Source organism: Trematomus bernacchii, unplaced genomic scaffold (genome assembly GCF_902827165.1).
Source record: "Trematomus bernacchii unplaced genomic scaffold, fTreBer1.1, whole genome shotgun sequence".
NCBI lineage: Eukaryota > Metazoa > Chordata > Actinopteri > Perciformes > Nototheniidae > Trematomus > Trematomus bernacchii.
The window spans coordinates 3705123-3732379 of record NW_022987803.1 but is presented as its reverse complement, the minus strand read 5'-3'; the positions used below and the strand labels follow the sequence as shown (position 1 = coordinate 3732379).

The 27257-nt window shown below is 40.6% G+C and overlaps 1 protein-coding gene across 1 annotated transcript in view; it reads left to right on the top strand.

The window, feature by feature from the left end:
• Window positions 1-26071, top strand: part of ube2j1 (ubiquitin-conjugating enzyme E2, J1) — a 55600-nt gene extending 29529 nt beyond the window's left edge. The window contains exons 3-8 of the mRNA XM_034150505.1: window positions 1941-2072; window positions 2625-2709; window positions 7964-8069; window positions 13733-13865; window positions 16212-16340; window positions 24139-26071. Coding sequence (XP_034006396.1) covers window positions 1941-2072; window positions 2625-2709; window positions 7964-8069; window positions 13733-13865; window positions 16212-16340; window positions 24139-24432 — 879 coding nt within the window. The 3' untranslated portion in view covers window positions 24433-26071. The remainder of the gene's footprint in view (window positions 1-1940; window positions 2073-2624; window positions 2710-7963; window positions 8070-13732; window positions 13866-16211; window positions 16341-24138) is intronic.
• The last annotated feature ends 1186 nt before the right edge of the window (window positions 26072-27257 follow it).

The window sequence follows — 27257 nt, the reverse complement described above, 5'->3', positions numbered from 1 at the left end:
TTCAGGCTCTAGCTCCGAACCGGCCCTGGAACCGCGTTGGTGTGAAAGCCCCATGAGAGAAGCCAAGAGTGTGCAAAGCTGTCCTCAAGGCAAAAGGGGGCTACTTTGAAGAATCTAAAATATAAATCATATTCTGGATTTGTTAACACTTTGTTTTTAACTAGATAATTCCATATGTGTTCTTTCATAGTTTTGATGTCTTTAGTATTAATCTACAAAGTAGCACAACATTAAAATAAACAAAAACCATTGAATGAGAAGGTATGTCTTTTGACTGGTACTGTACCTGCAAACTCTTAACAGCTTTGAGTGCCACATTAACCGTTTGGATTCAAATTGTTTTTTCCTTTGAATCACCAAATATCACATGGTTCAATGCAGTAGTGTCTCCATCATGTATGAGGACACATATCACAGATGAGCTTAGCACTTTTTATGCTCAATTTGATCTCCTTAACGAAGAGGCAGCAAACAAGTCTGTCCTCCTCCAGAGGACCGGCCACTGTCAGGATCAACAGCGGATGTGAGCTGATCTGATTTGCACATCAGCCGCCCCATCACCCGTCGTGTACTAATAACCTGTGCCAACCAGCTTACTGATCTCCTCTCAGACATTTTCCACATATTTCACTGAAGATCCCACTTGCTTCCGGACAGGCACTATCATCCCTGTAACCCAAGTCTCATCAAAACAACTACAGCTCTCATCCCCATAGTGATGTGTTTCTCAAAGTCCTTTGAGAAACTGGTTCTCCAGCACATCAAAAACAACATCCCTGCCAGCCAGTTTTCACACAGAACAAACAGATCTACAGAGGATGCTGCCTCCACTGTCCTCCACTCAGCCCTCACACATCTGGAAGATATCAACACCTACATCAGAATGCTGTTTGTGGATTTCAGCTCAGCATTCAACACAATCTCCCCCATGATTTGTAAACTCTGCACTCTGGGCTTCAGTTTAACACTGGATATTAGACTGCTTTACAAACAGACCCCAGGCAGTTTAGATTGGCGGCGACATACTCCTGCTCACATTGTACACCCACGACTGCGAACAAAAAGATATTATACAATACCAACCACAGCAACAGCTTGTTCACCCTACAGCTGTCTGGCAAGTGATACTGAAGTATCTGTCAAACACCAGACTACCATATATATTTTTTCCATGTGTAGCTCAAAGTGACTACAACATTTCGTTTTTTCAAATCTGTTGTCGAATGACAATAAATCAACTTGAAACCTTTACTTAAAGAGGCCCTATTAAGCTTTTTAGGATTTTCCCAATCCTGTAGGGGTTTTGTGCATGTAGATGGTCTGCAAAGGCAAAAATCCCCCCCTGCCTGAAATGCCTCCATTGGGCTCCCTTGTTTGCTACTGTAACATAATGACATCACTATGTAACACTTGTGCTTGCATTGGTTATCGCTCCAATACATTGTACATGATAGGGCTAAGGGGCGGGACATTTTGGACACATCTCTCAGCGGTTGACCAATCACAACAGAGCCAGTCAGCTAACCAATCAGAGCAGACTGGGCTCTGGTGTCAGACAGAGGGTGAAAAGAGGTGCTGCAGCACAGGCAGTGTGAGACAAATAAAGAGCTTTTTGAACATTAAAGCATGGAGACATGTCACAGTAGAGACACAAAATACTGATATGAACCTGAAAATGAGCATAATATGTCCTCTTTAAAGAAAAAAAGTTAGATTTATAGTTAATGTCATAATATAAGATATAGTGATTGTTTTTTGATAGAAATACATTTTGACTATCTTTAGGTTAGATAATGCCCAGTAGTAAAACAAATTGTTATAACAACAAACAGCTGGTAACACACACTGTCAGTGTTGTCACTTCAGATCTGAGAATTCACAGGTTTGGTCTCTCAGGAGGAACATGTCGGCTCTGTGTGATATTTCTCTCTTTTTTGCAGGATAACCTCTTCGAATGGCACTTCTCCGTACGTGGGCCCCCAGATTCTGATTTCGATGGCGGGGTTTACCACGGCAGGATTGTGCTTCCCCCAGAGTATCCAATGAAGCCCCCGAGCATCATCCTCCTCACGGTAAGACACAGAGGACGGCCCCTACTCAATCACAGACCATTATTCTTGTGCTGAAACAGAACAGGAAGACATCAGATCAGATGATCAAGAAGTGATAAGAGGACAGCATGTCATTGAACCCTCAGACATGTCTGGTTGCAGAATACGCAGTGACAGTTGTCAGATCAAAGCCTGGGCTGTCGTCACACTGTCAGAGGGGATTGCACGGGTTTTGTGAAAAGATGAGACTTCTCATTATATTCATATTCTGTCTGACACCTGCACCAATCACAGACTGACAACATCTCTGATTTCTCTTGACACTTTTTCATTGTGTCCAGTTACTTAGCTACTGCAGATCCTTTCTATAATGTTTCTTTTTTAGTTTGCATTCATTGATTGAAAACTTTTACTGAATAGCTTCCTGTTTCTTTTACTTATTCCATACTCTCAACTCTGTCAAACCTTTATGTCTGTCTACTTATATTTCTCATATTTTGAAATGTATGTTTTATTGATGTATTTCTACCCACATACTCACCTCCACCTTCTCTTTTTTGCCTTCCCTCCTAGCCAAATGGAAGATTCGAAGTTGGGAAGAAAATTTGTTTGAGCATCTCTGGCCACCATCCAGAGACATGGCAGCCCTCTTGGAGCAGTGAGTTTCCTCCAACTGAATTATTTTCAAATTCAAAACAACTTTATAACCCACAAAGAGGCAATTAGGTACGAGCAGCTCAAAGCCAAGTCCTAGTTCCCAACATTTAGCGCATGCCCCCAGTTTCTCTAATTTGTAATAAGAATCAGTCTAAATTGTAGAACTACATTTTTTTATAAACCGAGGAATTGTCTAGCAAATGTATGGGAAACTATAGATGCTCTGTTTTTATTTGTAAGTTCATGCGCACTTTGATTTAGTGTGTTCTGGAGAGGAATCTTGAATGATCAAAATATTTTATTGGTGAAAAAAAAGAATTCACCTTAATTCAAATAAAGTGGGAAGTGTGACTAGCAAATATAAATAAAGGTCAGTTAGTAAGAGAGGGGTTGCAATTACTGTACTCTAATGGCTCACATTGTACATTCAGGCTTATGTACATGTTATAGTACTACAGCTATTAGTACAACTTCTTAGGGTACATTCACCACTCGGCTGATCGAGGATCCTACTCTAAACACAAATACTGTATTCATTCAACCGTTAATTCTAAACTACTATGACATTATTTAGCTCTATTAAGCTTCAATCAATGAAACTGAGCATGTCCTGCAAATGTTTCATATAAAGGAACAGATGAAGTTATGAACATTGCAGTGCAGGCTTTCATTTTGAAACATACAGTATGTGCAGGAAGTGCTGGGTTTAAGAGGATTAGTCCTGAGAGAATGTACATTATAATAAAGTTAACAAGACAACATGGAAGAAGTTTTGAGTAACAGGATCTGATCAGAACACAGAGGCTTCCAACTAAAACACTACAGTTATTAGATAGTTGGGTTGAAATGTTTAAGGCCTGACAATTTGACAGGAATCACCTTTAACCAGAGTTGAAGGTGCTGTAGTCTTTGGGTGAAATGAAACCTGTTGGTCTTCAATCTCACATGACAGTGCTCATGCAGAACATGGACCGGCTATGATCTTCAAACTCTGTTTATAATTTAAAAAGTGTATACTAACACATTGCCACACCAATATGAATCATGTTCATTGGCCAATTGCTTTTGCTCTGACTTCAGGGTCCTATATTTTTCTGGGTATTTTCTTGGAATTAACTTTATATCCTTAGTGCTGGCCATTCCAAAATACAATATGCTTGAGTTCTTGTTGGTAAAACTGGTAATAAATTCTCCTGAGAACTCATTTTCATTCTCTGCAGGGGATCGGACCTTTTCAGGGTTCTGCTTTTTTAACTAACTTTGTGGCATTTAATCAGGAGGAACTCAGTGGGAGCTACCATCCTACTATTTAAACCACTAAAACAATCAATCAATCAATGTTTATTTATATAGCCCAATATCACAAATGTTACATATTTGTCTCAGTGGACTTCACAGTTTGTACAGAATATCAGTATGACAATACGAAACCCTCTGTCCTTGGACCCTCACATCGTACAAGGAAACACTTCCAGAGAAACCCCACAGTTTAATGGGGAAAAATGGGAGAAACCTCGAGGAGAGCAACAGAGGAGGGATCCCTCTCCCAGCACGGACAATAGATGCCGTGTGTAAATTGAAAAGACAATACATTTACAACATAGGTAGTCCAAATGCTTGGAAATGCATGTGTCTATAATAAGAAGGTACGATACGATACGATAATACTTTATTGGTCAGATCAAGTCTGAAATTTGAATTGCATCACAGCAGATCCAAGATGAATCCAGGAGGATGTCAACAATCCTGTGGGAGCCATCAGAGAAGTCGGACTCCAGTGTCGATTTTCGGGACTCGTGACTCGACTCGGACTCGCGCACTGATTGACGCGACTCGGACTTGGACTCGTGAATTCTCGCGCACGATGACTTGGACTCGGACTCGTGAATGTTCCCCCTCACGATGACTCGGACTCGGACTCGACTTGTACATTGACGCTCCGACTTGGACTCGGACTCGAGCAAGTTTTCTCTGGAGTCTGATGTCCTCTATCCTGGCGTGTGCACCTGCGAGGCGAGTTCACGTACTGGGCCCCGCTATTCCAGTCTAAAGATGTCTAGAGATACACCCTGCATCGTGCTGTATGCTTTCACACATTCTGCTTCCACATTGGAAAAGAGCAGCGCAAAATGCTCTATGTGGAAACAATATTGAAGAGAAGGCTCCGTAACACATTACTCTAAACATCGAGTTCAGACATATAGGCTGTCTTGAACACTATCATCAGAGTAACGTGATCTAATCAATAAATAAAGATTCAGCCGATAACACGAAAGCACACGGCTACTTAACATGCAGAATGACGTCATTTTGCATGCTAAGTAGCCATGTGCTTTCTGGGGCTAAATCTTTATCAGTAAACCGATTTAACCGGTAAAAGTTCCTTCAAAATAAGAGTCCCGATCTTATTACTATCAAAATAAAAGTGCAAAACTAAAACTTTACCATAGGAAAATATTGGCATACAAATATAATCACTTCTCTAAAAGGTAACTCATTTTAAATATAGTTAGACATATTATAGGTCATTTACAATAATAATAATAATATTAATATTAGTAATAAGCTTTATATTTGTATAGCACCTATTACAAGACTTGTAGCCAAACTGGCTTCACAGCAGTTCAATAGACAGATTAGTATAACATGACAGGATAAAAGCAATGTAGAGGAGCAGCTACATTTCAACACATATATCCACGAAGATTAATACATGAAGACTTGTGACTCGGACTTGACTTGGACTCTTCTTAGGTGACTCGGACTTGGACTCGGACTCGAACACAGGTAATGATGACTCGGACTCGACTCGGACACTCCTTGGGTGACTCGGACTTGGACTCGGACTCGAACACAGGTAATGATGACTCGGACTCGACTCGGACACTCGTTGGGTGACTCGGACTTGGACTCGGACTCGAACACAGGTAATGATGACTCGGACTCGACTCGGACACTCGTTGGGTGACTCGGACTTGGACTCGGACTCGAACACAGGTAATGATGACTCGGACTCGGACTCGACTCGGACACTCCTTGGGTGACTTGGACTCGGACTCGACTACGACTCTCCCTTGGTGACTCGGACTTGGACTCGGACTCAAACACAGGTAATGATGACTCGGACTCGACTCGGACACTCCTTGGGTGACTCGGACTTGGACTCGGACTCGACTACGACTCTCCCTTGGTGACTCGGACTTGGACTCGGACTCGAACACAGGTAATGATGACTCAGACTCGGACTCGACTCGGACACTCCTTGGGTGACTCAGACTTGGACTCGACTACGACTCTCCCTTGGTGACTCGGACTTGGACTCGGACTCGAAGAGTGGTGACTCGAGAGTGACTTGGACTCGTGAATTGGTGACTTGACTACAACACTGACACAGGTACATACAGAGAGAAGGAAGAAGTAAGGTGTCCCCCGACAGTCTAAGCCAGGGGTGTCAAACTCAAATAATCAGTGGGCCAAAATTAAAAAATGGGTACTAGTCGAGGGCCGGACTGGTTCAATGTTTATTGCAAAACTTATTGAAATGAACTTATTGCACATATTAAACCTGGAACAAACAAAGCTTAAATGATTGCCTATAAAAACAACATTAAACATTAAATAATCAGTTGCATTCATTTCTTATGGCTCTATCTGCAGCTTTTCCGGACTCATTTCTTATGATTACATTTTTCCACAGGCCAACAGCTTCAAAAAAACAATTTCCCTCAAAGACAAAAACAAACATGCCCTGTTGTCTCAAGAAAAGAAGTACAAAAGGAAACATCCATTGAAACTCAGTTTGCTGCTCTGTGATGCACACTAAGCCAGATACTTGGCATCTCATCTTGAGTGCAAGTTCATCAATGTTTGGAGTCAGGCTCTGAGGAATTCCTCAGGATGGAGTGAAGGTGTGCGTGCAATATACCGGCGGGCCAGATCTAATAGTGATTAAAAATTATCCTGCGGGCCGAAATTAAATCCACCAAGGGCCTGATTTGGCCCCCGGGCCTTGAGTTTGACACATGTGGTCTAAGCCTATAGCAGCAAAACTAGGGGCTGAATCTAATCAGCCCTAACTATAAGCTTTATCAAAAAGGAAGGTCTTAAGCGCACTCTTAAAAACGGATAGGGTGTCTGCCGCAACACACTTTTAAATCGATAACCAAAGGTTTTAACTCATCCCTGGAATAGCCGCATAGATTTGTGCTCTTCGATCCAGCGGCAGTGATTTCAGGGATATTGACAGTTGAATACTTTTCAACCACACATTTAATGTTAGTAATTCAAACTTTCCCTTTGACCTTGGAATAGATACTATATACTTTGATTCATTTATGAATATACGCTTATTTCTATATTTGTTATGTCCTGGTCTGTAGTTAAAACTGTTTTCATTTATATAATATATTATAATATTAACAGTAAGGGCTCTAATATTTGAATGTCCAATCAGCCATAAGTTGTGCCATTGCAGGTTTATTGACAAGTAGGTAAACACATACGAGTAATTATCCTTGGTGTATATGGTGTATACATAAAAACAGTTAAAGAAGATAAAAAGTAAGAAAAACAACCCAAGAAATTATTATATATTCTTCTTTTTTTTAAACGTGTATACATTAAGATATAGAAAATGATTACCATGAAATCTGGATATAGCCAAAGACAATGTATTGTAATGAAAAGTGGAAGGCTGTGTAGATACTAAGAGAGGTTGCTTGTGTACAAATGTGCAAAATATTCTGAGGGTAGTGCATAACTGGCAATTTTGTAAAACCTGCAGAAACGGATACAGTACTCGACTCAATCCTGCAGAAGTCCTTTAATCCTTGCTATATCCTTATATTCAATGTTTGCTTGTTATCATAATAAAATCAAATGTGGATAACCTTTAAGGTAGGCTTATCTTACTAAGACAGTCAGATATAATGGGTGTCCAGATACTATATTGGATATTCTGGAGCTCAGACCGAACACAGCAGTCATAACACAGACACAAACAAACCTTTGGCCTTCACCATATTGTCCAAAGTGTCCTGTGCCAGCTGGAGAATGTGTGAGCACAGACACAAGGTGGATGTCCTCACATAGGCCAGGGTAAATCCATGCTTACGTCCAGAAAACAAAGCGCCATTCTTACTTCTGTAACACAGGCACTGAACATGACGACATGTACAACATTGTGTTATTTAACCTTCTCTGATTCCCTTTCTGTGCTCGGATTTTCAATGTTTCCTTTTGTTTTTCTCTTTCAGTTCGTACCGCCCTGATAGCTATAATCGGATTCATGCCAACAAAAGGAGAGGGGGCCATAGGATCTCTCGATTATACTCCAGAAGAGAGGAGGGCCCTTGCCAAAAAGTAAGATTTACTAAATGCATATCCTTCTATTGTTCACACTCTGCAGGGCATGACTTGTGTGCTATGGCTAGAGACTGATGAGGTGAGTGGTGTGGAACAGTTAACGTATAGATGATATGGTCTTGCATGCTGGATTAGCAAACAGGTCAAGGATATGGACAGTGCCGACATTAGATGCATGATGCTAGTCAGAGGGCATAAAGGGCTTGTTTATGTTAGTTTGTTGGACATTGTTGACATCATTCCGACCGGACCAACCAGAAGACTCTTGGTCTTGTCTGAATGAGCTTCACCGCTCATTGAGACGGCTGTAGAGGGAGCTGAACGATCTGCCAATGGAGGTAAAAGTCAGACACTCACTGGCAGCAACATCCAGTGTCTGACATTCCATCTTTCATCAAAGATAGGAACTTGGTTTCTGTTTCTCATGGTCATTTACTATATTCTTCCATTGTGAGTTAATTCTCACGTAGGGTAAAGTAGAATCATGTTCAACTACAAGCGCTCAGAGCAGCCTCACAAAAACAGAAGAGCGCTCTGAAAAAAGCAGGATGCAAAGTTTTTCTCAAGGCAGCCGCATGCAACGACATGGGCTCACTCCTCATTGGAAACTGTGCTCACAAAGAGGCGCTATGTGGACACAGGCCCTAAGAAAGAAAAAGTCACACAAGAATGTAATGTAATCAGCACCTGAGCCTCGGCGGACCAGTCACAAAGGGGGAAGGATGTGCCCAAGCCAGTCTTGGTATTACAAGATGAAAAAATGCATTATCGCCAAAATACCCAGTCTCTGGAGGGATCATGAGTGGGCATGTTGCTCTTCATTTCACACCGCATTTCGCTCGGGGGACACGGTACAAAGCCAGCAATGGCGAGGATCCAGCTAAAGTTGTTTTTCTATTATCAGAGGAGACGGGGGTCTTGATCAGCTGCCTGTTTCATTGTGAGACGGAGATGAGATACACAAGAAGACGCACTTTGCTATAAATACATGGCTGCTTATCTCCCTGATGGAAACCCACTTTTTTAACTCTGTCTAAGGTTGAGGCAGCAACTTTCTTTGATTTCTCATCTTCTGGTTCCGTTCCCATGGTGATTGTGAAGGCTGTCATTTATAAAGGGTCCTCTGCACAGCAGGATGTTTTCAGAGTTTGCTGAGTCTGTAACTGACAAGTAAACTGTCAAAGTAATGTTGCAGGGCAAACACAGGGGGTCCTGTGGAGAATTGAGAAGTCTCAGAAATGAATATGAAAAATGTCAGTCATTTCTGACACCGGAGGACACATTTCATAACCAGAAGAACTTCTCTCATTGCATTTTGTGATAATCATTGTTAGAATTAAGTTACAGTGTGTGGATATAGTTGCTTACATGGGTTTTAAAGATATTTTCTTTGACAAAGATGCTAGAAAAGTGCCAAATGTATCTTTTGATCTCCGAAACTGGTCGGGAAAAAGTCAAATCCTCAATCATCTCCTTTGTTGGTCACTGTGAGTTATCCTAGGAGTCACAGTGTTATTGTGATAGAAAGGAAAAATATAAAGAGATAGACCAAAATGTGTGTGAAGCGTGAGCAGTTATTAATTAAAGTAGAGCCAGCTGAGAGACGGATGACTGACGGACGCTGCTGAAACACTTCCTGTGTAGGTACGTCTTTGGAAAGGGACCGGCTTGGCAATCCCAAGGTAAATCAGATGAAATAAAATACTCTCTTACTTTTATAACCTTTAAAGGTGGGGTAGGTAAGTTTGAGAAACCGGCTCGAGATACACTTTTTGTTATATTCCATGGAATGCTCTTAACATCCCGATAGCAATGAATATCTTAAATGCTTTGACAAAAAATCCATAACAAAATGTCATCTGTGGAAGCCGTAATACTGTAAAAAGCACGACCAATCATTTTAGCCGGCCCGGCTAAAATAACTGGATGGCCTACCTGCCTGTCAGCCTTCCATCTGTGCACAAACTTATCTCGTGCCCTCATTGGTCATGTGCGCGTTCGTGCGTGTTGGAGGAGGGGCTCTGTAAGGAAGTGGCAGATTTTTTCCGGCAAATTCTAGCGCACTCGAGCCGGTTTCTCCAAAATTACCTACCCCACCTTTAAATGTTGTTTATTTTATTTAGTGTAAAAGCCCACCCTCTCAGTTGATAAATAGTGTTATGCTATAATATTGCAGTAGGCATTTTATTTTTCCACTGGGCAAATATGCCAACATTATCTCCTCTGCTTTTTACACAGCTTCCAGTTGTGTGTCTTGTCCTGTGAATCGCCTGTGGCGGGCTAAAGGGGCACATTGTTAAACATGCCACGGTTAAACTGAGCAAAGTGCAAGAAAGCGCACTTAGTTCTCACAAGCATGTTTTCCCCCTCCGTTTATGATTATCAAAGGCTTTTTAAAAGTTTGAACGGCATTTCTAGTTTAGCTTGTTCCAGAGGTAGATAAAATAGCTAAGTGTGTTAGGTCTAACTCTTAGTGTGTGTTCTGCTCCGCTCACCGGTCCGTCACAGCGGGTGGAGCTGCAGGATTTCTGCTTCACACACACGTTGCAAACCGCTATTTTATTGTCCTTTTCGGACACTTAAAATACTGCCAGACTAGTGAAGCCATTTTGGCGAGCTTGTTTTGCCGCGCACAGAGAAAAGTGTCATGTATTTTACGTCATAATTTTACGTCATGCGATCGGCTCTCGCGATCGGCATTTTTAGAGAGCACCAATCGATCGGTAGAGAGTGAGTATCGACCGATATCGATCGGCGGCCGATCGATCGGAGCATCCCTAGTAGTTTGTTTGGTTTTGGCTCTACTGCTTCATTTTAGAAAATACTGGGTCACACACTTTACTGAATCTAAATAATTAATAACATCTAAACTGCTGTCCTCTCAGTGTGCGTCTCAGAATTGACATCCCAAACCTCCAGTCTTTGCCCCTTTCCCCCCAGCTCGGATGTTCTCCTGATGATCGGCACTGACGCCTAAAAGGATTTAAACAGTCATTCTAGTGAGGAACCATCGACCAACCACGGTGCCTGTCTGCATGGTGTCCGCTTTATAGACTGCCTGTGGTGTGGTGTGGTGGTGACATGATGACAGGAGGCAAAATGTCTGTTGCCTAATAAGCCCAGCTTCTCCTCCAGCTACATCCTAATTTTGACTTGAAAATAATTCAATTTCAGTTTGGCTCCAGAGGAAGACAGTGATTGGGATCATTTGACAACATAATGTATCCAAATATTTCCAAGCCACCTTTAGCCTGCGGAGCGCGGCAGTGATGACATGTGTTCCTCAGAGCATGATTCATCCCTCCTCTACATCGCTGTGACATCATCCCATTAGCCGGTGCAAGGGACGATTAGCTTCTCTGAGACAAATGTGCAGAAACCTTTGTAATGTGTTGCATTTTTGTGTTTTTTTTTTTTTTACCTAACTGCATTAAGAGGCTGTGGTGATCCTCCTCATAGCGCTGTCAGGACTGACATGAGGGCGTGAAGGTAACATAACAAATCCTTAACGCGGGCCTGACATTTGAATGTGCCGCAGGTGGAGAAGGCAAACTGAACCTGTCAGCCAATGAGGCACTATTAGGAAGACAACAATGCAAACAGACAGCCAGTTCCAGGAACACAACCTTCATTTATACACACAGATGCACATAGCTCGTGTGCCAGTTTGTTGACAGGATTCATACACAGCTCTGAAAAGTACAGGCAGCTGCTCAGTCTAAAAATCTGTATAATATCATAACCAAGGAGCCAAGTTACCAATGGACCAGATGACAGTACTTTTTTCTTTGGCAGAAATATCCAAGTGCCACCCACTACACAGGCAGCACATAAGTATAACGTTATTTTAACGCGTCCTTTTATGCTTTTGTTTTGTTTTTTTCTGTCCTAGTGCGTTGTGTGTTATATAGCTAGTGTGTTGTATAGGTTTTTGGTTTATGGTCTGAAAGGCTAAAATCCCAAAGTTTCCTCCAAAGGGACTTTCTCTTACACACACACACTCTTAAAGAGCTTTTTGAACATTAAAGCATGGAAACATGTCACAGTAGAGCCACTCAATACTAATATCAACCTTAAAATGAGCATAATATGGCCTCTTTAAAACTGGTACACTGCTCCACAATAATTCTGTGTGTATGTTTGAGGTAACATCACGTTGAAGAGGAACTTTTAGGAAGTCTTCACCTCTTCGTGTGGCTTTTTGACCACTTGGAATTCACTTTTAGGTTTAGAAGGGTTAGGTTAGCATTGGGTTTAGTTACATAGTTTGATTTACATAGCTGTAACCTCTTTAACTGTGAATGGTGATATCTGTTCTGGAATTACACCAAATCGGATTTGATCAGAGCTTTGCACTGTAAACGGAATAATGGAAGGGGGCGTCGTCTTCCTATACAGATACCTAGTTACACTGACTAAGCGGTACATGTAAGTCAAGAATGTTGTAGTTGTGTTTCTCAAATCTCTACAAGGGAGGTTGGGAGAGAAACTGCAGCCTGATAAAGAGTTAGAATGGACACATTCAGGACAAAAAGAAAAGGGAATAAATATCTTCAGGATTTTACTCAAACCACAGAGCTATGACATAAATATTTAAGATATTGTGTGTGGTTTTACAAAAAAAAAACTAATTGCACTCCATGATCAATTACAAGCATGAGCTGTTGTAAAATTGCAAACCATAGCGAGACATGTATCAGTGAAAAATGGAATTAATGTACAAGCCGGTGGGCAATAAATCAGGTCAATTTTTGCAACTTGGCAGGTACACCTGCGGTACTGTGGCAAGTCAGCCAGAACAATTATGTTGGCACCATTCATAATTTACAGGTCATTCATTTGAACCACTGCCATCGTATCGACAGTAACACAAATAATCAGTTTTGTTTTAGTAAGGCTGTGGAAACAGAATTACAGTACATCCAAAAATGAATCAAGTAATCTAGGCTAATAATTGGAAACACTGAATGTCTATTCCAACAGAGATAGCTCCCAAAGTCCCCCAAAAGAAAATGGGTTAAGCCTATTTTTTAAAATGTCACCTCAAGACTCATATTTTTAGGTTAGCTTTTATTAGCGACACCCCACTTTTAAATTGTCTTTTAATCTTTATTATTTATTTATTTGTATATTGTTTTATTTATTTTAAATGTTTTTACTTCTATCATTTATTTTACAATTTTATTAGCAACACTTTTGGTCTTTTTACCTTTTATTATTATTTTTATTTTATAGTTTTTTTATTATTATCATCTTATTTGGCATCTTATTTTTTAATTTTTTAATTTAAATGTATAGGTTTTTATATTTTATAGTTTTTATTGGTTTTGTCTTCCTTTATTTTACCGAGAGGGATCATTATTTATTTAAATGTGTATTATCATTATCTTACCTCCTGTGTCTCCTAAACTGTCAAACTGTTATATCATGTTGCTATGCTGCATATGTGCTATACGGTTTTAATGTCTGTCCTGATGTGATATTCTTCTTCTGTTTTAATGTGATGTGTGCCTTGGTGTTAAAGCACTTTGAGCTGCACCTGGTGTATGGAAAGTGCTATACAAATACAGATGTATTATTATTATTATATTCTCAAGAGGAGAATAAAAGGTGCTCCTGCAGCAGGATGACCTCACCATGTAACATGTGTTGTCCTGCAGGTCCCAGGACTTCTGCTGTGAGGCGTGTGGGGGGGTCTCCATGCGCTCCTCCCTCCTGGCTCTGACCCCCAACAGTGACCCCAGCGCAGAGGACGACCAGGCTAAAGAGCTCGCTCAGCAAATCAACTTCAAGGTACAGCCGCTGGCTGCAACATGAGGGCTGGACAATAAACATTCATAAAAAGCTCTTACCCTTAATTATTTTTAATTATTGTTTCAATACTGTCTGATTCAAATGAGAAAAACTCATTTCTGTTTATCTCAACAGTCAAGAGAAATCAAGGCTTTATTTGAAAAGTATTTTAATTTCAATTTCAATTGTGTTTGCTGTTCATGTAAACCCAACACAACATCAGTACCAAATTCATTTAATTCTCACAACTCTGCTGCTCTGTCTCTTCTTGACGACAGCAAAGTGTGGTCATCAATAAAAGTCTGTCCCTGACTAACTGAGTGAGGAGAACAGTCCAAGCGTTTGTGAAAACAGAGGCAAAATGTACTCCATTGTGAAGGGGGAAAAAAGTCATTAGACTTGTGATTTCTCTGTATTAAGCTCTCTTTGCATCAACCACAGCCATACTCACAACCAAAACCCTACTAATACATACTAACACTTTATAAATACTTCTTATAATACAGAAATACAGATTTCTTTCTCCAATTAATCCTGTACCTACCATTTTGTTTTCATTATTATTTATATTTTGTAATGTTTCTAGTGCAGTAACCGTTCAGGATTTGCTTGTGTTGCTGCTTTGTGGGTTTCGTAGTGAGTCCATGATGCGTATATTGTAGAGTCTCTACCTTTATAGAAACTCTACAATATACGCATCATGAGTGCAAATTATAGCTGAATGCCCCAGCTTTGATGAGCTTTGATGCACACATCTAATACATGTATATCTATTTGCACCTGAACAGCTTAGAGCAGGAGGTAACCAAACTCTGGCAATGGTTCCGGGTTTTTCAGTTTTCTGCAGAACTGCTAATCCAAAAACATTTACAGGTGACACTGCTCTCTTTCGTCTTGTCCACAACAACACACACGCTAAACATGAAGTAGATCAGTCCAAGGATGGGAGACATAATCAAAACGCTTATACATACACATAAACAGACCCATGGGTCATTATGGTTTGATGATGTTGCCTCGTTTGATGGATGGACCTCACACTGTGGATTGCTGCAGCAGCATGTTCAGCTGTTCACTGCACAGTTAAGCTTATTCTGTTATTTCATTTCTTGGCTTTTTTGTAAAGGACCACATGGGAAAACAGCTTGGTAAAATGTTGGGTTTCTGTTGAAGCTTAACATTTTCAGAAAACTCTACAGATTGTCATTGAGGAAGGTGGAATTATGTCTCAAACAAGGGCTCAATACTGTCAAAGACCAATTGAATGTGTATGACCAACGTTTGATGAAAGATTTGGAGAAAAGTTGCAGACAATACACTTGGAGGTGTCTTAATATGCAGGGTGGCACACCTCTTTGGACGCTCCAGGCCCCAGTACTGTAACTGTGTTGTATTACATGATGTTTTTAAACACTTTTTTCATTTCATATACAGAACATGTACTGTATCAAGATATACAAGGTTTACTTGGTATAAAATTACCTATATAATGATATAGGATTTTGAAAATATGTCCCCCCCCTTAAAATACACATATTAATACACACACACACACACACATACATACACACACACACACACAAACACACACCATGTATACATCACTTCAGGGGACATTACATTGACTTACATGCATTTCCTGGAGACTTATCCTAACCTTAACCAACACATGCCTAACCCTAACCCTACCCTTAACCTTACCCTTACCCTAACCCTAACCAAGTCTTCACCCTAAAATTAATGATTCCCCTATATTAATTGTACCTCCATTATGTCCCCATAAGGGAGGCGAGTCCCCACACGTGACTGTGTAAACAGATGTAGGTCCCCACAAGTATAGTAATGCTAGGCCACACACACACACACACACACACACACACACACACACACACACACACACACACACACACACACACACTCAGACATCCATCCATCCATCCAGTATTATTATACAGTCAGTGTGTCATTGACACTTCCTACATTAAAAGTCCTTTAATAACTCAAATGCCATATACTGGAAATGTGTTAGTGCTATGTGAATGTACATTATACTGAATTTAGCATATGAACCATTATAGTAATTCCGCCTTTCTTAATGATTTTAAACAATAATTGATCAACAAACAGACTTTTATTTTCTGTCTTGGCTCGTCTGCTTTTAAACGAGATACCGCCATGCTATACAATTAGTTTATGCACAAAGTCATCTGAAGTGAACCACAATGAAATGGAAATATCATGCACTGTATTGTTATATTTAGCATTGTTGAAGTAATTGTGACAGTTTATAATAACTCATGTATTTGAGGCCATGTTGTGACGGCAGTGTCCTGTGTGTTACTGCAGGAAGAGTCCAGTTTATCCAGACAGCCCAGTGAGAGCGGGGGTGCAGAGAGTGAGCCTTCCACGTCCCCCCAGGGAGACTCCTCCTCGTCTGCAGAGCAGCAAGAGTCTGAGGGGCCCCGGGCCGAGCAGGTAGGTGTTACACTGCCCCCCCACAACATATGACCTGCCTGCAGCCTCCAACAGATTTTAGAACGATAGTGTAGTGGCCGATTATCCAAAATACGAAGTTCCATGGGCACTTAGCCTACAAGGCGATTTTGAGTGTTGACTTTAGTTTAAAACGTCAAAAAACCTCTAATGATATAGTCACGTTTTGAGGGTTTTATTCACGTAATATTTCATAGATCCCATGGCGTTCCACTACTGACTTCAACATTTTAAACTGCATATACATAAATAAACACAAGTACAAATACCATCAGGTGTGCAGACTCGAGCGGTCGAAAACCTTTTCAACCATCTTGTAGACCTCCCATTGTCCGACTGGTGAAAAATCATTTTAATCTCATAGACTTGAACAGTCTGCTTTACGGCAGAAACTTGATCGTAAACAATAATAAACATAAACCTTGCGCAGTCCAGAAACAAACAAAACTATACAAAAACTGTATAATTCTAACTAATGATTATCAAATTCATTTAAATTAAATTAAAAGAATATGCCGCTCCGGAAAAAAGAGACCACTCCAAATGATTCTTAAATCTCAATCTCTACATGATGGCAGCCATTCCATTCCAGTGTCTGTTGGATTCCAGCACAGGGACATTTGGTCAGTAGTTTATAGAATCAAAAGAAAACATTTACATTTGACTCAAACTGTGGGGGAAACTTCTGAAGCAATTGGAGTCAGGACTCAGAGAGACACGAGGAGAGCTGGAGCTTTGATGGCAAACACTGACGATTTATTTGGAGTTACGGCCGGAGAATTCACAAAACAAGTCAAAGTCTAAGAGTCAGAGGTTCTGACTTCACGGTAGAGTTGCCACGTCAATTCTGAAGAACTCTCCCCCAGACCCATGTGTTTAGCTAGTTCAGAGAGAATAATCAACATTGTGCATAACAAGATAGAATCATAACACCTCTATCAGCTGACGCCAACAGGCAGGAACAGGGAGACAGAACACTGAGAGCACAGCAGCCAAGGTTACAGGTGCCTGTGCTCAGTCAGGACAGTATGAACTGATACACTGGGTCAAAGTTATGGGCCTTGGGAAATATTTCCCCAACACAAACAAATACCTATAAATAGTAAACCAGAGAAACTGATAAATGTGCAGTGGTCACTTCATTTTTTCCGGAGCTGTAAATATGTTCCATAAATACGCCGAAATGGCTCTTACAGATAGGCAATTCATCACACAAACACTGAGTCACCTTTATTATTATTATTATTAATATGATTCATATTAGCACTATTTTTGACATTTTGTTCATGGTTATGTTGTCTTTCAGTATGTCCTGAATTGTCCACACTGCGAGATTAGTCATATCAAACATGTCTCAGGCCAATCTAATAAATATAAGCATAAACCTAAACAAGAAAAATAACCAATATGTCGTAATATGCATTTCTATGGGTTATGATAACATGGTATTTGAATAACAGCTGTTCATTCTGAAAGTTTGCCAAATCTATTACATAGGGCATTTAGAGAAGCATTCCACTCCCAAACAAAAGAAAGTTGAATGTCACTCAATTGTTCCTACATTACGGTCTTGGTTACAGTCAAGATTGCAATAAAGATTGGAATAATAAATGAAGTGGACCATAACATATTCCTTGGTGGAATTTATCTGCAGATGCTCCAGTTAAAAATAAGACCACTCTTTTCTATGGTTGACCGAGGCCAAATTGTAGCCTGCAAAAGACACACATTGTGCTCCTAAAGCAGTTGTTGATCACTGATGACCAGCGGATAGGGAACCAGCAGTCAATGACGGTATCAAACAGTCATTCAAAAGGCGAGTAAAAGGCTTAATGTAAAGTTGATTAACTATTTACGCGTGTGTGTTGATTTTTATGTTTGATTGTTTTTTAACCAATTTAACTTTATTGTCACAATTTTTTCAATATGTCGATGCTTCAGCGAGTAAATTAGAATTATCCAACTGGTAGGGTCCGTTTCTAAGAAATATCCAAATGTTCAGAAACGGTTGCAGTTTTATATATCACAGGCATTGTGGGGAAGTTTATTACAGGAAGAATATGAAGTGAAACTTGAATTAATGTCGTAGTTTCATAATGAATGCTGACGTTTATTGCAATCATTTCAGGAAAGGAGCCTGGTTTATGTTATTAGTCCCATCTGTGCTGTCGCTGCTGGGACAATACACATGAGTGTTCTGATGCTGCAAGGCTTTCAAGGATTATTCAGAAATAAAATGACACATAAAGTGCAAGTACGTGAAGGATCCAGTCATCCTCTCAAGGTCCCTGTGAGTATATTAGAAGAGCCTTGTTTCTCTAATGTGTAAACACTGAGGCGGTTTAAACAAAGCCTAAAGAGTGTGTTACCTTATTGTTATTTTATATTGCGATATCAACCATTATGATATAGTCTTTGTGAGTGAACACACTTATATGGGTAAAATATCTTTGCTTATTGCGAAAATTACGTAAATACTATTATAGATAATTCAAGATATTTTGTCACTATATTTCATCAGGATATCTCATCACGTTGATGCAAGATCCATGTAGATATCCGATATTGCCATAAATCTGTTCTGCTTATTGATCTGAAGCTTTATCAACAATGGTCAATACAACCAGAGATATTTAAGGGGTCCTTTCTTTCTCATTCCCTCAAATCACCCTTACAGCATCCTGCAGGTCAACAACAACAGAACATGTTGTTCCTGATAAAAACTATACATGGTCTGGTGACCATGACCACACTATTTGGTTCAACAAATAAACAACACACAGTGCCTTTTAGCCATTTCTTTACTGAAAAACATGCATTAAAAGGGAAGTGCAGTTGTTGTATTGGATCAGTGATTTCCAAGTCTGTTGCAGCAAGATATATCGTATCATAGTTTATTTATTAGGCTATTTTTTTAATCTTTTGTCGGGCCCCCACTACCTTTATTGAAGTGACAGTGTCTAAAGGAGGAGACAGAAGATCAAATGGTCCCAGTCAGGATTCAAACCCGGGTCCTCCATGAGTACCTACTCCATTATAGACCCTAATGTCCTTTTTAAGTACCTTTACATCAACTAAGTTTAATGTAGTGTCTTCAAACATATTAAAGTGGAAGTAAAAACAATAAAAAACAAAGCCATTGCATTAAAGGTCACCTATGATGCTATTTTTAGGCAATAGCATAGATATATAAAAAAAATATAAAAAACATGTCTATGAAGTGTTTTGGTCACAGATCACCCATTCTAGCCATGCCTCATATCCCTCTATTTCTCTTCCTGTTCCAAAAGTGCTGATTCTGGGTATAAACAGGTCTCTCTTGAGAATGAGACCCTGTGTCTCAATGAGATTTTCACCTGTATAAATAAAGGCTTAAAAAAAATAAAGCTTTTTTTTTTTTAAACTGAAAAATAAATAAATAAGAGGGGGCGGAGCTTATGCCGGCTCATGCGGGACCTGGCAGATACTGTCTAAAATGCTGCGGTGATGAAACGCAAGGATTATTAGATCAAGGATTCTTTCTGAAACAGTATGGAGCTCAAAGGCTTTCTCTCTTGCCGGTTATACCACAAGGTGAGTTCCTTTTTATTTCCTGCTTCTTCACACACATGCTCTCCAGTACAGGTTAGCTCTGAGTGTTAGCGATGCTAAACACCGACCATAATTACGTCCAAAACAGTCAGGCATTGTTTCTGATAGCAATGTTTCTGATAGTGCTGTGGGTCCGCCGCCGATTTGACGTCATATCGGCCGCAAATCTGGATCAGCTCCGTTGTTCCCCCGTTTTTAGAGATTTGGGTACGGAGGAAAAGAGAGAGGGTTTTATTTTCTGACGCTGCGTGAGTTCCCTGACACACCGGGGACACATCTTTATGTATAAAAGACATCAAAAAGTGCATTTTGCATGATAGGTCCCCTTTAATATCACAGTTTGATAGACAGTGATGCTACAGCTAAAGACATGATAACTCACAGTCGCTGGTTGCCATAGAAACACACCATCGTTGTGGCTCAGGAGTCATCACAGTCTGACATGACTGAATTGGATGTGACAAACAAAACAAAAATATACTCGGGCAACGCTTTAGAAATGGACGTCCATCAATGTCCGATGGCCATCACTGTGGTGCTGCTGCACATTCCCAGCTACATGTGTGTCGGGGGTCTCTCTCCCCTGGACTAAATGACAGCAGGACGAGCGGGCGCCTGTCAGTGGAGTCACAGCTGTGCTCACTCTGCCCCCCCGACAGCACGCTGACATGTCCCAGTATGATGCCTGCAACCTTTTTTAGCTTTTGTCATCTGTAATTTCTTGTTCACCTTATAGTCTAGCTACCAGCACTGTGAACCCTGAAATGTTGAGTACCCCAAAGTTTTATGTGAGTACTGGTCCCCAGCACATAGAAAGGTGTGCATGAATAACAATGAGTGTTGTAAACTACTCAACAGCCCTTTTAAATATTTATTTTTTAACCTGCAGTGTACCAGCTGGCTTTTAGTGATTGTATTGAATGAGAATGGTACGACAGAATATTTTATAGCACAATACTAATTCATCCAAAATAAAAAAATGGTATGTCTCCATGCAACACAAAATGCTGGGTTGGAATGGCCCATAACAACTTCTAACTAGCTCCCTCAGTATTAAGTGAATGTTAGGTGCTACTTATGGGGACGTTGTTGTCCTCTACCCAGTCAGCAATACGTTGTTGACTAGAGCAGCGGGCCATTAACATATCCTTTGGTTCCGAATGTAGCTATATTATGTGGATACAATTCTAGAATCAAGGCTAAACAAACAGAGGGAAGAGAAAGAGCTGCTCTGTCTGATATTTCAGCACCTTGGACAGCACCATGGAGTCCTCAGTACCCAGCAGTTAGGCTGCTGATATTTCACAGCTGAGATTCTAACCTGCACTAACCTCAATCAGATAAAGGCCGAATGAATCAGGCAGACAAGATTCAGTCAGCAACCCTTCTGCACTCTCTCTGCTGCTAGGGGATGGAGAGGGGGGGTGCACTTTAACAAGGACCATGCATACCGGTCAGTGTGCTCACAAAGGGAAGGACCTCTTTCTGTGTGAAGCTAAACACATACTGTAGAAACACTGAGTTTTGACTTTGGGGAACAACACTAAAAACCTGACGCTTGCTTACCGCACACTTGCAATGTATTACATCACCCAAACGTTGATGCAAAATATCCGCCTGAACTATGAATCTAAGTCACTGACATGCAGCATAGTTGATACTAATGATTATTTAGGCTTTGCTAATTCCTTCTCCTGATGTCTGGCATAATTAAAATCATGACCTGCGTTCAGCATTCTGTTTGTTTTTCAATCCATTTAAGCTCCACAGTATTGGACGGAGCGGCGGGTGTTCTGAAGCTCCACCGTGTACAATCAGAAGCTTTATATGCTGCTGTTTTTATGCAGTCAATTACACATCTTTCTTATTGTCCCTTTTAATTGATGGCATGCTTCATCCCCCTGCTGACATCCCACTGAGCTCCAAAATCATTTTGAATATGTACGGAAGGAAATGATTCTGCATGCTGAGTAAGCAGCAGCGCCATGCCAGCTGTATTTGTTGCCGAGTTACTGTAGTTACAAGCAGCTAGATATCAGCACTTTCTCTCATCGTCATAGCGATGGGCTATGGGAGCTTGAAGCCCGTGCTGCTGTGGCTTCTTTTCACCACTTCAGATGATGTGGACAAGCTTTGTTGCCTAAGAGGATTGATTTTGGCGCCGGCTGCCACCCAGACCCGGTCTGAAGGAGCAGAGGAGGGTCAACTTAGATTAGTGTTTGAGTTTGAGGAGGGCCACGTCAAAAATAGCACTCACCATCTGCCGCTGGAGTCAGAGAGAGAAAACTTGTGTGGCCCTCGGTTTCCCACACTGCCTTGCTGCTGTTCCCTGAGTACAGAGAGATGTAGGATCACTTTGAACTGCTTCTGCATGCTCCCTCCAGTCACTCTAATTGGGTGAGATGTTTGTTTCTGTGAGTCTGTCAGGTTCCATCTGCACCGGTCACTCCGTATCAACAGGAGCGTCATGACTGTTCCTTTAACAAACTCAAAGTATTTCTGCTGAAAATGCCAAAAGGTGTTAATGTGCTGATCCAGGAAGCTTATACATTACTAATTACTTCTATGAATACATCATTTTTCGCATTTTCGCCGTGTTTTTATAAAGCCATAATTGAAGTTTCAATATTCTCATTTACACAACTTTTTTTACTGCTGTCAAACAATGGAATGATTATTAATTAATGATGAATACTAACTTTTAATCATAAAATAATGAAGTGATTATTAACAGCTAGGAAATAACTGCCATTTCCTAGCTGTTAATAATCACTTCATTATTTGATGAGGACAACATTGTCTGACAGAATAAACATGAATACAGGTTATTAAACACTGTGTGATAGACATTCAAGAAGAGTGATCACAGGCGACAAAAGGTTACACCCTGCCCCACACCCTCCGCTGGCAAGGAGACATAGAAATATGCATTTATAGATTATATTGGCTTAATGTCTCAGTAAATGAGCTGCAAATAAAAGCCGAGGAAGGGTAGGACAGCTGGCTTATTATACAAATTACAGCCTCATAGGATCACAGATAAAAGAGCTGCAAATGTGTATTTATGACTGCAGAATATAAAAGATTTCAGCAAAACACTGAACTATCTTGTTTACATTTGCTGAAGAGCAGATGCTCCACTTCTAAAATGTTTGTACTCAGTGGTGTAAAGTATATTTACTCTAGTACTGTACAGTTTTGCGATACTTGTACTCTACTACTAAATTGAGTGTTTCAACATTTTGATTGCAGGACTTTTACTTGTAACAGAGTATCCTACACTTTGGTACTTTTTTACGTTTACTTAAAGGTGGGGTATGTCATTTATTTCAGAAACACTTTTTGTTATATTCCATGGAATGCTCTTAACATCCCAATAGCAATGAATATCTGAAGTGCTTTGACAATAAATCCATAAAAACATGTCATCTGTGGAAGCCGTAGTACTGTAAAAAGCACGACCAATCATTTTAGCCGGCCCGGCTAAAATAACTGGATGGCCTACCTGCCTGTCAGCCTTCCATCTGTGCACAAACTTATCTCGTGCCCTCATTGGTCATGTGCGCGTTCGTGTGTGTTGGAGGAGGGGCTCTGTAAGGAAGTGGCAGATTTTCTCCGGTTGTGTATTTTCAAATTCTAGCGCACTCGAGCCGGTTTCTCCAAAATGACATACCCCACCTTTAAGTACAAGATCTGAGCTCTTTTTTTACTTCAGAACATTAACCCTTGTGTTGTCTTGCTATCAATTGTTGTCCTTCCGGTTTGACTATTTATAAAGCATTTAGTATAAATAATCACCCAAATCCATTTTACACCTTTTAAGGCAACTTTATTCCTACTTGTTACCACAAATGTTCCTCCTCTTGTTGGATTGTATGGTCAATGTTGAATGACTTTACAAAATGTACCCCAGAAGACCACAGATGCTATACATTTGAATAAAACCCAAAACTTAATGAAAGTGATCATAATTAATTTCACGTGGAAAACAATCAAACATGTTACTTTTCTGGCACTAACTCAAAATAAACCTTTATCTCGACATAAAAACATTTGGGGAAGGGACAAATTTGACCCGAGGACAATGGGAAGGTTAAAGGTTCTGTGACTGAGCGAACAAGCAGCGAATGGATCCATTGGGGAATTGTTTATCCTCTAATGGCTGCTTTTGTCTGAATGTCCTCCACAGGCAGAGGCGTCTCCAGCCACAGAGACAGAGGGACCCAGCCCCCCCGCGGCCCCCAGCACCGGGCGCCCTCTGAGCCCCCGGCAGCGCCGCGCCCAGCAGCACAGCCAGAGGAACCAGAGGGAGGGCAGGGAGGCTGCCAGCAGGCCGCCCTTCACCCCCGCCCCCCGGCTCCCCCTCGAGGAGAGCAGCGCGGGCTCGGTGGTCCTCATCGTGCTGCTCACCCTGGCCCTGGCCGCTCTCATCTTCCGCAGGATCTACCTGGCCAATGAGTTCAAGTTCGACTATGAGCTGTGAGTGCTCACTTCTGACCCCCCCGGTCCCACCCTAACAGAACTATGGCGGGCTGAAATTGGAAGCAGAGCTGCGGTGGGGGCTGACTCTGACTCTCTGCCCCCCCCTGCTCCACCACAGAGGGTTGGGGGGGGGACTTTCATTCCGCTCTCCACAACACCTCCAGGCTGTCTTTTAATCAATGTGAATTTTGCTCTCCGGAGTGTCATGCATTCTTTTTAAACAGGAAGCTTTTTTGTGTTTGTGATGAGTTCAACACACACACACACACACACACACACACACACACACACACACACACACACACACACACACACACCACATGTTCCATACGACTGTCCTGCCCCCTGGGCTCCCGCTTGCTCACATTATTTAATTAATACTGTAACATAGTATGTCAACAGGGTTATAGGGGATTTTTGTTTTAAAGTAATGAATTGGTGGTGGAATCCTCTGCTCAGAGTGTATGTGCTATAATGACTTCCTGCTCATGTGCTTTGACTTCCTGTTTGGTCGGGTCAGTCACATTAATAAGGTGAAGGAGAATCTTTCCATACTGTCTGCAGCTGAGGACATCAGATACTGTAATGCACTGAAAAAACTGTAACGTGACTTTAATTGAATGTATCGGGTCAACAGATTTCACATAACTGTATTCGGTAAGTTGAAAGCAATTATGTTAAGTTTCAATAGTTTCAAATTAATATTATTGCTTTCAACTTATCTAATACAGTTATGTGAAATGTGTTGACCTGATACCACGTTTCAGTTTTCTCAGTGTGGTGATAATCCTTAATAGATTAATGCAGACTGCTATACCAACATGTGTGTTACACCATGTTCTATGACCTTTGTAATGTGTGACTGCAGGGGGGGGGGGGCTGCTGAAGGGATGTTATCAGACTTTCTTCAAGTGAGTAGGGAGATTATGCATTGAGGTCACACTGTTTGACATCACTAGATGTGACCCTGCAGAGTGGTGCAGGGATGACGTATTTTTGTAGGCTGACCAGAAAACATCCCTAGGGCTGCCTCCTCAACAACCAATGGGATTTTTCTATTGGATTTCAGGATATTGCAAGAAATTAAATCTTTGTCAAACAAACGTTTATGATCCTTACACGTTTTGTTCAGCAGGATGATCTCCTCATTTGTGAAGCGTAAAATGCAATCGCCAGAAGTAAAAGAATGTAAACCAAACAACATCACGGTCACATGACTTCATGTCACCACCGCTAAGCTAAAGGCGGCTAATGTTCGGTATGATGACGATAAGTAGTCTAATTTAGCCACTGTTGGCAACCACGGTTTTTAGAAGTTTCAGACATTAACTAGTGGGATATTTACTGACATGTTTTATGGTGTGTATTAAACTGTCAAAATATGTTTAGCTTGTGTTAACTGCAAACCTACCTTATACATTCCTGCACCACTCTATTATAGCTAGATGAAAAAAAAGTGCATCCAAATATTATCAGGTACTCGGCCTCTTTCTCACTATGTTATTCAAGCTTATTTTTTTAACCCCTAATAAACGTATATAATGTAATAATACCACTTGTGTGACAGTCCTTGAAACAGCACCACCTGCGGCCCCACGGTATAATATGTGACATTTCTGCATTAAAATGTCTAAAAACAACTCGACCTGTGTCCTATATTCTGTTGAGTTGTGTACTTACATTATTCCAAATGTTTTCCAAAATGTTCAAATCTAGAGAATTCTGTCATTTTATTCTAGGCAACACAGGCGTGTGACAATAAGACCATTCTTATATTATACAAGTATACTGATAATCATCACCATAAGCTGAAAACTCTTGACATCTTAACTTTACCTTTTGGTCCAATAACAATAATGTAATTATTCCATCACAGAATTTATGTTTAAATAATTATCCTTTTCAGTAAAAAGAAAGAAAATAAGTTCCCTCTGCATAAAAAGAGGATAGAAAATAATGTATACATATTTTTACATTTGTTTTTTTTGTTCCCTTTCATTACCATGATAGGTAACTGAACAGCTAGGCATACTCACGTTTATCACAATATTGGAAATTCCCCAATATCAGCTGGGTTTTCAAACATGATCTGTAATACAAGTGTATATTGTGCCATCATAGGGTAACGGTGCGTTTCATTTAATCGCCATGATATCCTCTTTACCTGTTGTGTTTGCACTTCTCTTCCAGTAAAACAGCCTTCGTGCTCCCGCTTTTAAAGAAACAAAAAGAGAATCTCAAGGTCATAAAAACAGAAACTGTCGGAGCGCTGCTGGTCACTGAGCCGCTGAGACGGAGCCCGGAGCATTCCAGCAATGGGGATGAGTTCACTGATCCAGGATGGGTGAATACAACATGTTTACTGAAGTACAGCGTGAGGGCAGAGTGTTTTGAACTGTTGTCACCACGGCGACGTTTACAGGTGAGATAATGTCAGGGATTATTTGCACCAGTGAACAAGACTTGTTCCACCGACTGTGTTTACCTCACACACAGGTATGACTCATTGTAGTCTGATTCTGCTTTCAGAATAAGAATCAGAATTCCTTTATTCGTCCCAAAGAGGGGACATTGTCACAGCAGTCGAAAAATAAAAATAACACACTGTTCTATAAAAATGCATGCACATAGTATTTCAAATAAAAATTACAGAAGTACACAATCAGGGAAAATAAGTAAGTAGGCAGTATTTATAAAATAAAATAAGTGTAACATTGTAAAATACTGTGTGGTAGCGGGTTGATTGCAGTGGTAAATAAAAAAACATAATAATAATAATAAATTGTGGTACTGTAATCCCATTCATTTGCATGTGTCCTCCCTGAA